At 40.5% G+C, this 14785-nt stretch overlaps 1 protein-coding gene across 1 annotated transcript in view; it reads left to right on the top strand.

Moving 5' to 3' along the window:
- The first annotated feature begins 3279 nt into the window (after window positions 1-3279).
- Window positions 3280-14785, top strand: part of LOC124037210 (cGMP-dependent protein kinase 2-like) — a 29035-nt gene continuing 17529 nt past the window's right edge. The window contains exons 1-12 of the mRNA XM_046351877.1: window positions 3280-3414; window positions 4832-5396; window positions 6903-7069; window positions 7150-7263; window positions 7683-7788; window positions 10132-10195; window positions 10287-10364; window positions 10558-10652; window positions 11034-11102; window positions 11313-11411; window positions 11590-11740; window positions 11872-12008. Coding sequence (XP_046207833.1) covers window positions 4900-5396; window positions 6903-7069; window positions 7150-7263; window positions 7683-7788; window positions 10132-10195; window positions 10287-10364; window positions 10558-10652; window positions 11034-11102; window positions 11313-11411; window positions 11590-11740; window positions 11872-12008 — 1577 coding nt within the window. The 5' untranslated portion in view covers window positions 3280-3414; window positions 4832-4899. The remainder of the gene's footprint in view (window positions 3415-4831; window positions 5397-6902; window positions 7070-7149; window positions 7264-7682; window positions 7789-10131; window positions 10196-10286; window positions 10365-10557; window positions 10653-11033; window positions 11103-11312; window positions 11412-11589; window positions 11741-11871; window positions 12009-14785) is intronic.

Below are 14785 nucleotides of genomic sequence, written 5' to 3'. Positions count from 1 at the left end.
GGAGAGGGTTCACACACTGTATAAAGTGCTCCCTCCATGTTATTCACATTCTTGTATGTAATACTCACCATATCAATGCTGAAAGAGTAAGTATTATACAGTAGGAGAGGGTTCACACACTGTATAAAGTGCTCCCTCCATGTTGTTGTTGTATATATATATATATATATATATATTACATTGGTGTGACATGGTAGCCTCAAACAAATGGCATCGGAACATATCAAGCATATGAATTACTCATCGATATATATACATTTTTAGCAGTCATACATACTGTCCGCTTTCAATGAGTATTCTAGAATAACTTGATTCATATTCCTGAGAAATGCCATACCTAATGCAAGACGTCGTGCACCATTTGGGGCAGTTAATTTCAACTGGAATAATTTTAACACGTGTGCATCCTGTCTGTATGAATCAGTTGGGCTTTACGGTTACTGTTTGTTGCCCTTAAATATCGATTTGAACTATAAGAAATCTTATTTCTATTGTAGGCTAATCTTTATGTAAGATTCTAACCTTGAACAGCTCCTCCAAACAATTTTCTTCTTGAATACTGATGGAAGAAAGATCCCCTGATTTTTGTTGTCGTGGCTGGAGGCACAAGACCAGTTTTGGAGTTATTGGACAGTTGACAACAGACGCTGAGATTATTTTGAATCGAATGAGTTGCTTATTGAGGTAGCCTATGACGTTTTCATCGGAGCTGATCGACAATTTAATGACGTTCTTGGGTGAAAACAACGTCTGAACTCTGAACTGCCGGTATGTCCATCTTGTCAACGACTGTGATATCTTGTGCCTTTTATCTGTGTTTCACACAAGCTTCCCTGTTTCCTAAAATAATCTAATGCACAGAAGCATTCCTTATGTCATATTGACAGCTGCCTTCTACCCTTTCGCACAACTCAATCCAAATGCGCATAAGATAATTATTTGAATATTCAAAGTGGTGAATACAGAACCGTGCTTAGCTAGAGTCCATATTCATATCCAAATTGTGTATTGCGAACAAGGGGCAGTTATTGTGGTTGTTCTTTCGAGTTCATGAAAGCCACATCAAGTCTGACAACTCGGCTTACTCTGCACTTGTTGTTCATACTTTACACGCAGTTGATTCTGAATGTATTTAAATTCACATGAACTGCTCCTATAAAACCTCTGTGGAACATGGTCCTTATAAGAGTGGATCAAGTCAAGTGCTGTTACTGTATTACAGTAACTACTGTAAATGTCACTTAAAGTTAAGTGTTGTCACTGTATTAAAGTAACTACTGTAAATGTCACTTAAAGCAACGTGTTGCCCACAATTGTTGTTTTAACAATTGATGAATGTTTCCATTTATTTTGAATGCTCTAAACAATAAGTTGTCCTCCCAAAGATTAAAATTCGTATTCATTTAGTGGTGCCCGTTTGTGCAATGATACATAATACATGTGTAATTTGGGCGAATTTGATGCTTTTCATTTGATTAATAGATGATTTAGTTCACCTCAAATATTTTTAACAAGAGAGTCCATCGTCCCCAATTACAGCCCACAGTCCTTAATGAATTAACCAGAGTAATCATATGAAGATTGAATATAAATATAATAAGAATCATTCATTATTTTGCAGCAATTCATTCAAAACAGCAGTCACTTTAGGGCATTGACTGTAGGGTCATCTTTGAAAGTTTGTGTGCATTTCATTTCAGCTTTTTCTCACTTATGTTTTGCACAATGATGGCAGTACTCTTTAGTTTTACCAGATATTTTCTGGACATTATTATTACATGTATCATTTGTATTATGTTTCTTTGGTATACATTTCCCAATTGGTACAACTTTACTGTGTCTTGATCTTACATTGTGTTAATATATTAAGTGTACTCGTCATGTAATTTGCATATAACTATTTACCACATTATATATGAGAACCAGTGATTCATGAACAACACCCATTAACTGACGATGCGTAATTATTTCTTGGAACTGAGCACAAAATTGGTCCTTCGTGTGTATTTTTGTTGCCTCCTGCAAAAACGCAAATGAAGTCCTCGATTCATTATTCATTTTTTTTGTCAATGCCACTTTGCAATTCATTCACTCTCACTTTTTTTACATGACGAGTACACGGATTTGTTTTAGGACTGGTGTTGTATCAACTGTAAAGTTGTGCGGTTCATCACTGGTTGACATTACCGATATGTTTATGCCAGTCTATGCTCAATGCATTCTGTTTTGTATAAAGTGGATGTATCTCTTCTTGATGCCGTCACCATTCTGAGCTTTTAAAGAAATGTAGGAGATTCAGGTTTAGAAACCATTTGAGATAGTATTGTATAGCACTGCACAATAGTTCATCTGCTGTTGACGTACATGTTGTTTTCTCTTAACTATCGATACTGTATGTATGCTAGGCAGAAATGAAGATGTATAATATTTTGTGTGACAAACTATCAGTTTCAGTAGCTAACTGAGAACTGATTTGAGGGCATTTATTTCAATGCATTTGATGTAAAAAACCATCTGCATGCTGATATGATTGTTTATAAGCACTATTTTACCATTTAATAGCAACAGCGAAATGACTACACACCATATATGGGCATATATTTGATATGCCAATTCTGCACAAGACGAGGAATTCTGTCAGTTAAGTGACCTTTTATAACTTCCTCTGGTGTTACAGACTCCTGAAAATGAATACAATTTGCAATGGTAACATTAAGTTGAGGTTTAGAAAGGTTGCTTCTTGAGATTCAATGTGAGTCATCCGTAAACCTTTGAATTAAATCAATGTAATCCAGAGTTCAGTATGTTTTCATGGCTTCGTTGAGTGTGCTGTCAAAGGTGTGGGTTTTTTCAGAGAAGGTTTTTACTTTTTACAGATCTTAAATTTCAGAGTACGTCACTGGTTGCCAATTGTTATTTCACTGTTCAATACATGTCACATTTTGAGAACTTTGTCAATAATTCCAAAAATAAAGAATTGAGTTATCGTTTTTAAATTGTTGTTGCTGGAGGCCTGTTCAATTAAACCTTGTGGAAATAAGGTATAATAACAAATAATAATACGCCTTGCCATCATGTAAACGAAAAATATCGACGCACGGTGTGAATATGGCCAGTATTCAACTCCGTTTCTACATTGATAAACACCATGCGACCACCAGGGGTAGCCACCAGAGGTAGCCTTGATTTTTCTTGCCGTCATTGGACGGAGTAGGAGTACCATTATTTCCACATAAATACTCACATTAACGACAACAGGCTTCTGAGGAGGATGTCACAGATCACAGTGCATTCAAGGGAGATGATCGTCTTTGTTTTTTTCGCAGGTGTTTGAACATCTGGAGAGGCTCGTTCATTACATTTATGAAATATTGCATTACATTTTGAGAAACCAGGAACGTACTCGACGATATTGTAAGTAATATAGCTACGACTTAGGCTATTGTTGTGACATATTGTAGGCTAGTGCAATTTCATTTAGGCTATGATAGGACAAGCTCTGATGTGTGGCTGTGTGAACTTTTTACAACATTTTACAACATGTATACCATATATACATGCCATTTTTAATCATACTTTTTGTTGTGTTGCTGCAGCATACAGTATGCATGTCAGTGTTTCAATTTCATAAAATGGTAAATGCATTCTCTAGAACAGGGGTCCCCAAACTTTTTTGCATCAGGGGAACCCCCTTTGTGATAGCAAATACTTCAGGGACACCTTCATAATATCAGAATACAACTCCTACTTTAGAGTTTGATTAAAAATGATATCCAAGCAGTTTCATTAATGAAGGGGGGGTGGCATTAAAATATTTTAAAGCCCCCCCTTGGCATCAAAGAGACATTTTTGCAGAATTGAAGCAAATTTCCTGCAAATCGATACATTTTTCCTTGGGGAAGAGAAGACTTTTAGCAGTTTTAGAACTATTTTCGTGCAATTATACACATTTTGCCATGGGGCATATTATACATATAATTAGATATTTGGGGATGGGAATATTGCTAGCAACAACATATTAAATACATTTTTGAAGACGTTTAGAGAGTGCAATAGAATACAATGTAATTATATATATACAATTACATTGTATTGCACTCTCTAAATGTCTTCAAAAATGCAACCAGATCTTAATATATATATATATATATATATGATCTGGTCGCAGATCTAGAATCAAGATATAGTGATAGTTTATCTCAGTTATGTCAATGTTTCAGTTTGTATTGTATCAGTTCCATGCAATGAATGCGGGAATATAGGCTTCCTTATTTTCACAGTCATTGGCTTGTACGGTATTTTTTCACCAAGTTTCATTCTTTGGAGGTTAAACCGAATGCAATTGATGCTTTAAATTTAGAGATAGTTTGTCAATTAAATGTTATCGTAGGGATGTATATCCTGTCGATTTAAAATCTATTCAAGATGATCTGTTGCTGATCACATCTATTTTAACATAAAGCAGGGACGGCTCCATGTATAAGCAGTTGCTTAGGGCCCCAGGCCGCTAGGGGGCCCTAAGCAACTGAAATTTGGTTGTGCATCAGCAATTTGTCTCTTGTTATGTTAGTCATTGACAGTCACTCAATTATCCATGTCAATTATCCATGTTCACTCAATTATCCAACAAGATAGCAATTGTTTAGATTAGTAAATTAGTCTAGCTAGCTATCTAAACTTGTAGTAATCATGGCCAAATACCGACCAGGCACGTGCCCAGGTGCCCTGACCTCCAGCGGGCCGCCATTGATTTTGTTAGCTACCAAATCTCGATTAGAGTCCCAAAAAGGACAGAGCCGGCCGTAACATAAAGCATAACATTCTTCTCAAGGAGAAAGGAGACTTTTCACCAGACGGAGACCTATCATTGACAAGACGAGGGTGACCAAGAGCTTTTCTATGGTGGCCAGCCAACAGCTGGCCATGGGCAACGGTTCAATCAAAGCCCCACGGCCAGAGGACAGATGCCTGGCCTCCAGCCTCAAGGTGGAGCCTCAGGGCAGCCCAGTGTGGGACACGGAGCCCCTGAGGCTCAGGATAGCCCACTTGGAAGAGGAGCTGGCACAGAGGGACCAGGAGTTTAAAGCCCAGGAGCTGCAGCTGCAAAGCCTGCAGAGAGAGCTGGAGGCGAAAGTCTCACAAATAGAGAAGCTCCAGGATTCCATCGGCTACAACAGCCTGGGCCGCTCCGCTCCGGCTCCCAACTACCCCAGCCACCGCATGCTCAGTGTCATCAACCAGGGTCCCACCCGGTTCCACAGGGTGGCCGTGGAGGTCCACTGCAGGCTCAAGGCCAAGGAGGGCGTGTCAGCTGAGCCCACCTCAGGGCACTTCTGCGGGGATTTCAGAGCCCAACATGTGTCCACAGAGAGGGCCTGTGTCCGCAAGGACTCCAGGTGGGTGTCAGACATCAACAGTACCACACAATGTTGTTGAGGATGTTGGAAGGGATAATAACTCTCAAAACATTTCCATGTCGTGGTGGACAGCCCAGACTGATTGTCCTCTATTGTACTTATTCCTATATTTACTCATTCTCCCACATTTAATCACATTCTAACCTATTTCCCAATAAGCTAGAAGCAATCAGCTGGGTCTGTGATGATAAAGCCTTTAATCATTATTTGTTCTCATTGAATGCCGATGTCTGGTATAGGCTACATGCACATAAAAATGAACTATGCCGGGATTCAATCTGATCTCAAATCAAATCACATTTTATTTGTCACATGCACCGAATACAACAAGCCTTACCATGAAACGCTTACTTACAAGCCCTTAACCAGCAGTTCAAGAAAATATTTCCTAAATAAACTAAAGTAAAAAATAAAATAACAGTAACGAGGCTATATACAGGGGGTAGTCAATGTGCGGGGGGGGTACAGGTTAGTCGAGGTAATTTGTACTTGTAGGTAGGGTTATCTTGCTTGGCCCGCAATGCACGTTTTAAAGTCAATGTGACCGTGTTCACGGAGACCACGTTCACAGGAAGAGGTGCATATGTCGGTTTAATTGTAAATGACCTTTTAAACGGCGCATTGTCCAAATCTGTGTTCTGATTGATTCTCGGCCCAAGTGTTCTCTGGAAAACCGCCTGACTCTCTTGAAAGAACAACAGCTCTGGCCAAGCCTTTGTAGTGTCTGCCACTCCAAGGAGATTCGAAATCCTGTATTAGCATTGGGGATAATCGGAAGGAACACGGGGAAACAAAGGCGTTGAGCATCAATACGCAATATGTATGGACTGGATAATTATGGCTTCAATTAAGCAGACCTCGGTTGCCTGCCTCACACTCTCCTGCTTTAGTTCATTCACCAGGTCGATCTTAGGTTAGTGGACAGGCCCTCGGCTGTCTGATGTGATAACATAGGCCTTGTAGTTAAGAGGGATACAGGGGGAAACTGACAGCACTAATGGTACTACAGCAACCGTTTTGTCTTTTATGTGGCTGGTTTAGAGACTAGTGACAGCATAGGGCTTTGTCCATCTGTGAAAACATGAACGCTGTAGTATAAATACAGTTGTAACGGCGTCGTTGAAAGTCTCTCGTGACAAAGCGTTTACTCAACTCAACCACCAGTTAGCAGCCCCTACTGTATGTAGGGCTTAGTGGGCTGTTTAAGGTGAACTAATTCGACTTTTGGTGTGCTTTCCTCGTACTTTACTGCAATACATTGGATCCTTTTGGTCAGAAAAGTTATCCAGAGGCGATAAAACCCACGTTATTCTAAATAATCTGCCCATTTGTGTTCCAAGTACCAATTTACTTGACTTGCTGTCAAAGCTGATATTTGACTTCCAACTAAAACGCTGGATGAATATTGATATGGAGGTGAAACAAGGCTTTGACCTCTAAAAGTAGAGTGTCTGTGCCTCTTATCTGTGCTCCTCCTGCTCCTAGCACCAAGAAGCTAATCAATGACGCCATCATGAACAATGACTTCCTGAAGAAGCTAGATCCGCAGCACCTGAGGGAGATGGTGGACTGCATGTATGAGAGGATCTACACTGATGGCCAACTGGTCATCCAGGAGGGAGAACCAGGGAACTACCTCTATGTGCTGGCAGGTCATATCGACTTTATTACCTTCTTACACAGTATATCTTTGCCTATTGGTCTATACTCAGGCTAGGTTTTGTCCCTTCAGATGGCCTGCTAAAGGTCACGCAGACTGGCAAATTGCTTGGAGAGATGCGTCCCAAGACTGCCTTTGGAGAGTTGGCTATATTGTACAACTGTAAGAGAACTGCTACAGTGAAAGGTGAGTTTAGCTGGTAGAGTCTCTAGAATGAGAGGATTTCCCCTTTTAGATACAATACTTTTCCACACACATCGTAAACAAAGTGTTCATACTCAAGTGCAGCAAACCACTCATGTGACATACATGATTACCAATGTATGACAGAGCAGCAAGGCGACACATGATGTTATGAGGAGTCACCAAGGGACTATTAAATCGTCATTAGAATGTGCAAAACCATATTTCACACAGGTGCTTTCTCTAATCTTGCATGGAATAGTACTGTAGGAACCACACACCTTTTTCACATATTGAAAGTATGTTCACGCAATGTTCACGCAATGTTTTGCCAACTCATATAATGTTCTAAGAATACCCGGCCCAGTGAATGTCTGATGTTGTGTGGTGTGTTGATCGGACTTGTGATTCCCAATGGCCAGCTGTATCCCAGGCTCATATCTGGGCTCTGGACCGCCAGACCTTCCAGAATATTATGATGAAGTCTACACAGGCCACGCAAGAAGAGTACTTCAGCTTCCTACGGAGGTACAGCTAGAGGATTGGTCCTCAACCGTGAAGCAGGCATTGATGTCTATGGAAGATGTGCATGAAAGTTTAGGAACATTAGGAACACAATAGAGATCCAGTATGGATGGTGTTACTGTAAGAGATACAGTGGGGCAAAAAAAGTATTTAGTCATACACCAATTGTGCAAGTTCTCCCACTTAAAAAGATGAGAGAAGCCTATAATTTTCATCATAGGTACACTTCAACCATGACAGACAAAATGAGAAAAAAAAAATCCAGAAAATCACATTGTAGGATTTTTAATGAATTTATTTGCTAATTATGGTGGAAAATAAGTATTTGGTCAATAACAAAAGTTTATCTCAATACTTTGTTATGTACCCTTTGTTGGCAAAGACAGAGGTTAAACGTTTTCTGTGAGTCTTCACAAGGTTTTCACACACTGTTGCTGGTATTTTGGCCCATTCCTCCATGCAGATCTCCTCTTGAGCAGTGATGTTTTGGGGCTGGTGCTGGGCAACACGGACTTTCAACTCCCTCCAAAGATTTTCTATGGGGTTGAGATCGGGAGACTGGCTAGGCCACTCCAGGCCCTTGAAATGCTTCTTACGAAGCCACTCCTTCGTTGCCTGGGCGGTGTGTTTGGGATCATTGTCATGCTGAAAGACCCAGCCACGTTTCATCTTCAATGCCCTTGCTGATGGTAGGCTTTGTTACTTTGGTTCCAGCTCCCTGCAGGTCATTCACTAGGTCCCCCCGTGTGGTTCTCGGATTTTTGCTCACTGTTCTTGTGATCATTTTGACCCCACAGAGATCTTGCGTGGAGCCCCAGATCGAGGGAGATTATCAGTGGTCTTGTATGTCTTCCATTTCCTAATAATTGCTCCCACAGTTGATTTCTTCAAACCAAGCTGCTTACCTATTGCAGATTCAGTCTTCCCAGCCTGGTGCAGGTCTACAATTTTGTTTCTGGTGTCCTTTGACAGCTCTTTGGTCTTGGCCATAGTGGAGTTTGGAGGGTGACTGTTTGAGGTAGTGGACAGGTGTCTTTTATACTGATAAAAAGTTCAAACAGGTGCCATTAATACAGACAACGAGTGGAGGACAGAGGAAAAGAAGAAGTTACAGGTCTGTGAGAGCCAGAAATCTTGCTTGTTTGTAGGTGACCAAATACTTATTTTCCACCATAATTTGCAAATAAATTAATAAAAAATCCTACAATGTGATTATCTGGATTTTTTTTCCTAATTTCATCTGTCAATCTGTCATAGTTGAAGTGTACCTATGATGAAAATTACAGACCTCTCTCATCTTTTTAAGTGGGAGAACTTGCAAAATTGGTGGCTGACTAAATACTTTTTTCCCCACTTTAGATGGTTTGAATGGCGCTGAAGGTTGGGAATAATAACAGCTAATAACAAGAAGATAACTAATATAAAACATAAAGTGTCCGTAAAACGTATATAGGTTCAGAACTTTTGTGAAATAAATAAATGATTGAGGTTCGAGGAAGGACAGGAGAAAAAACAAACAAAATATAAATGTAAAATAGACTGTGCCCGTAAAATGTATATAGTATGTATAAGCTGGAAGTAGACGCCTAAGTGTTGTTGTTCATTAGTTTACTCCAATTAGCAGAGAAGTGGTAGGGTTAAAAAGAAATAAAGGAAAAAACATATTTTTAAAGATGCATATATATATATGTATGTATATGTATGTATTTATATGTATTTAAATAAATGAAAAAAAAATATATGGGGGATTGGAAGTGATGCAGACAATTACATTGATGGAATTTATCTGCAATATTAAAGCTGATCTACCCCTTAAATTTTTTTGAAATAAACATTTTACATTAGGAACACCTTCATTATATTGTGTTACAATATATGGAATGGCATCAAACCATGTGTTTGATGTATTTGATTCCATCCCTTAATTCCGTTCCAGCCATTACCACGAGCCCGTCCTCCCCAATTAAGGTGCCAGCAACCTCCTGTGCTACTACAATACCCCATTCAAAGGCACTTAAATATTTTGTCTTGCCTTCTCACCCTCTGAATGGCACACACACACAATCCAAGTCTCAATTGTCTCAAGGCTTAAACATCCTTATTTACGCTGCCTCCCCCCCTTCGTCTACACCGATCGAAGTGGATTCGTCATGTGACATCAGTAAGGGATCACAGCTTTCACCTGGTCAGTCTACGTCATGGAAAGAGCAGGCGTTCTTAATGTTCTGTATACTCAGTGTCTACTATTAAGTTAGGTTATCTTTGAAGTAGTTGTGAATATGTTGCATTGCTAAATCCACATTTTTTCCCCCCCAATAACTATCTCTGTGTTCTTATCTTTTACAGTGTATCTCTGCTGAGAGACCTGCCAGAAGAGAAGCTTTCTAAAATCGTTGACTGTCTGGAAATTGTGAGCCTTTTACTTTGTTTCTTAATCAGACTTTTTTTTTTAATAACAGGTGATTTGGGAAGTTTTGTTGATTATTTTGTCTCATGCCTAGGACTATTTTGATAAAGGAGAGTATATCATTCGGGAGGGCGAAGAAGGGAACACTTTCTTCATTATAGCTAAAGGAGAGGTAAGACACAAGTGACACATGGTTCATGTTTGTAGCTGAAAAGACTCACTTTCGTATCTGGCGTTACAGAGAAGTTGAAATGCTTTATCCGACCGTGATAGATCATGCTATCTTTGATTGCAGAAAACGTAGTCTGCCATTTTGGATCGAGGGAAAAAGAGATAGCCCTTAACATGCTGTGGTTTCTGGCCAGGTGTGTGTCACCCAGACCACAGAGGGATGTACTGAGCCGCGGGAGATAAAGACGCTGGGTGTGGGCGACTACTTTGGAGAAAAAGCCCTCATAAGGTAAGAGCTGTTACTGATCGCTTTGACCGACTCAAAATGTTAAATGGGCAAAAGCACTCTGGCCTGGTTTGTCTTGCACCAAGGCAAGTATCAAACACACTTGTAACACACCGTCGGTTCCCTCGTTCTCCCATGTTAATATGCGTTTGTCCACCTTCTATCAATTGTCATTGCTAGCCCCCTGATTGACAATCCACACATTTTACCAACGCGGTTTCAATCAAATCCTTTCACCATATTGTAGAGTAGTGGGCCTCGGAATGTCTGTCTGTCTGACAAAGGCATGCATTATCTGGCGGATATTGCATGATTCTGTGGTGAATTTCCGTTAGATTCAATTGTGTGTAGCTCTGCTGAATAAGACTGTCTGTTTCTTTCCAGTGAGGATGTGCGTTCAGCAAACATCATCTCTACTGAGAATGACACACAGTGCTTGGTGGTGGACAGAGAGTGAGTGTGTTCACTGTGTGCGCACACACACACACACACACACACACACACACACACACACACACACACACACACACACACACACACACACACACACACACACACACACACACACACACACACACACACACACACACACACACACACACACACACACACACACACACACTGAAAGGAAACAGCAGTCATGTGTTTATGCCACCTCTCCAGCAACTTCAACCAGATGGTGGGCACTTATGAGGAGCTGCAGGCGTATCTGAAGGAATATGTCGAAGAGCTCTCCCGATGTGACGTGAGGAGAAATGCACTGTATGTGGTTCCACAAAATTACTGTTTCCACATAATTAAAATAACAAATGGCAGTTACGTACATTGACAAATACCCAACCACCCCAGACATTGTAGGGCCCCACTGTGGGCAGAAACAGAGATTTAGGAGTTGAACCCAAATGGTCCCCCCTTCCTCCCTCCTTCCCTCTTTCTACAGGCCCCATTCCCCCGTTATCGACTCGTCCCCAGAGGCCCAGGAAGTGCATCGGCTCAGGGAGAGGATTGCTGTCCTCCCCACCCATGACCCCTTCCAGGACCTGGAGGTCATAGCCACACTGGGCATGGGTGGGTTCGGCCGAGTAGAGCTGGTGAGTGGCCTGATGTCTGGGTCACACCACAACATAAAGCAACGGCAAAAACAACAGCATAGGGTATAGGCCTACAGTTGCTATAAAAACGATGTAACATCATGTCAATAATTGTTATGTTTATATTGCAGGTGAAACTGAGAGATGAAGACACCACATTTGCTCTGAAGTGTATTAAAAAGAAGCACATTTTGGACACGAGACAACAGGAGCACATCTACTCTGAGAGGAATGTCCTTCAGCTGACCAAGTCACACTTCATAGTCAGGTCTGCGTCACGTGCTCACAATGCTCTCTGGTTGTCCTCACACAACACTGCCTATTGCAAAGTCCCCAAAGCAGTGGAAACATCCATAGCCTTTTATTCAGGCTTTTTCTCAAGCTTTGACAACTGCAATGTTTTCTTAGAGTACTTCACATGATACGTGTTTATATCAGTGTAAAGGAGTTCCAATATGAATGGAGCATGACTGCTATCGCCTGGACCATATGACAATCAGGTTCAATCTAAAGAGCAACTACTCTGTCACTGTAAGGTCTACACCTGTTGTACTCTGAGCATGTGACAAATACACTTTTATGTGAAGAGGGAGACAAGACATATTGATGTTTGCAAGGCCTCCCATGTGGAAAATCATATACAGTGGGGTCTGAAATGATTGACACCATTGATAAAGATGAGCAATAATGATGGTATAAAATAAATAATGAAAATACTTAGCTATATTTTATGCTCAAATGCTAACTTCCCCTATTATTGGTAAGGGTGAGAGGTTAGCATGTCTTGCGGGTATGAAATGGTGAGCATACAATATAGCGTCTTTAATCAAGGGTGTCAATTTCAGGCCCCACTGTAGATGTACTCTATTCCCAATCATCATATTATTTTTGAGGATCCTGTATTGTTTCATTAAAAACTATGTATGGTTATACAACATCATACAATCGCAGTGGGATGCAAAGTGGGACCTCGTGAATCCGCTGAATGCATAAACAAACAGTTACGTGAAGGACAAATTCATTGTTCAGATCTATGAAACCGAGAAGAGAGTGTTTGTATTCACAATGGAAATGAATACAGCATGTATTGTATCCATCTAGTCAATGCGTAACGCATGTTTAGAGTGGTTTCTGACAAAAGTCAAACTTGAAATGTAAATGAGGCAAAGGTTGCCAAGACCAGTCTTACTTTCACATACTTTCGATGGTTTTAAAATTCATTGAAACAAATATTGTAATCTAGTGTAACTAGGTTTCCATCCAATTGGCGACAGATTTTCATGCCAATCTTCTCAAATCTGCATTGAAAAATATGCGCATTTTCACACCAGAGATGTGTTTCCATCAAACGGACTTATTGCGGATAAAAGGCTGTGCTTGATGACATTGTGCATATAAAAATATATTTTGCGATTTTAATTCCAATGTACCGAATAAAAAGTTACATTTTTCAACTCCACTGATGGTTTGTCACAAAAAACGTTATGTAAATATTGCAAATGTGCCCACTCTGGTCTTGCCACGTGCACTATAGCCAACAACTCACAGATACAGTGTGGGTGGGGCTAACTATACATGATGAGATTATTATGGATCATTTTTATTTGTCAAACGGCAGCCAATCATCGATCATCATGTCACCAGAATAAGACCCTCGAAATGTATTGGAAAGGAGCATCAAGCTCACTTTCAGCACCCTGTGAAGTTCACATTAATGTATTTAATCTGTAGCCTAATCAACTGCATGATTTCACGAGTAGTAGTGGGAGGACAACACAACATACAGTACCAGTCAAAAGTTTGGACACACCTACTCATTCAAGGGTTTTTCTTTATTTTTTTTACTATTTTCTTCATTGTAGTGTAATAGTGAAGACATCAAAACTATGAAATAGCACATGGAACCAAAAAAGTGTCAAACAAATGTTTTATATTTGAGGTTCTTCAAAGTAGCCACCCTTTGCCTTGATGTCAGCTTTGCACACTCTTTGGATTCTCTCAACCAGCTTCATGAGGAATGCTTTTCCAACGGTCTTGAAGGAGTTCCCACATATGCTGAGCACTTGTTGCCTGCTTTTCCTTCACTCTGCGGTCCAATTAATCCCAAACCATCTCAATTGGGTTGAGGTCAGGTGATTGTGGAGGCCCGGTCATCTGATGTAGCACTCAAATAGCCCTTACACAGTGTCTTTTGGGTCATTGTGCTGTTGAAAACAAATCATAGTCCAACTAAGCGCAAACCAGATGGGATGGTGTATCGCTGCAGAATGCTGTGGTAGCCATGCTGGTTAATTGTGCCTTGAATTCTAAATCAATCACAAAGAGTGAGCACCCCCATACCATCACACCACCTCCTCCATGCTTCACGGTGGGAACCATACATGAGGAGATCATCCGTTCACCTGCTCTGCATCTCGCAAAGACACTATGGTTGGAACCAAAAATCTCAAATTCGGACTCATTAGGTTTCATCAGGTTTATACCGGTCTGATATCCATTGCGCGTGTTTCTTGGCCCAAGTAAGTCTCTTCTTCTTGATGTCCTTTAGTAGTCGTTTCTTTGCAGCAATTCAACCATGAAGGCCTGATTCACACAGTCTCCTCTGAACAGATGTTGAGATGTGTCTGTTACTTGAATTCTGTGTTGCATTTATTTGGGCTGCAATCTGAGGTGCAGTTAACTCAGATCTGAGGTGCAGTTAACGCCTTTGTAGCAGAGGTAACTCTGGGTCTTCCTTTCATAAGAGCCAGTTTCATCATAGCGCTTGATGGTTTTTGCAACTGCACTTCAAGAAACTTTCAAAGTTCTGGAAATGTTCCACATTGCCTGACCTTCATGTCTTAAAGTAATGACGGACTGTCATTTCTCTTTGCTTATTTGAGCTGTTCTTGCCATAATATGGACTTGGTCTTTTACCAAATAGGGCTATCTTCCGTATACCACCTCCGACCACCACAGCTGGCTGGCTAAAAAGTAAATAAATTCCACAAATTAACTTTTAACAAGGCACACCTGTTAATTGAAATGCGTTCCAGGTGATTACCT

The sequence above is a fragment of the Oncorhynchus gorbuscha genome, linkage group LG06 (genome assembly GCF_021184085.1).
Source record: "Oncorhynchus gorbuscha isolate QuinsamMale2020 ecotype Even-year linkage group LG06, OgorEven_v1.0, whole genome shotgun sequence".
NCBI lineage: Eukaryota > Metazoa > Chordata > Actinopteri > Salmoniformes > Salmonidae > Oncorhynchus > Oncorhynchus gorbuscha.
The sequence above is the reverse complement of the archived record's forward strand: the minus strand, read 5'-3'. Positions and strand labels throughout refer to the sequence as shown.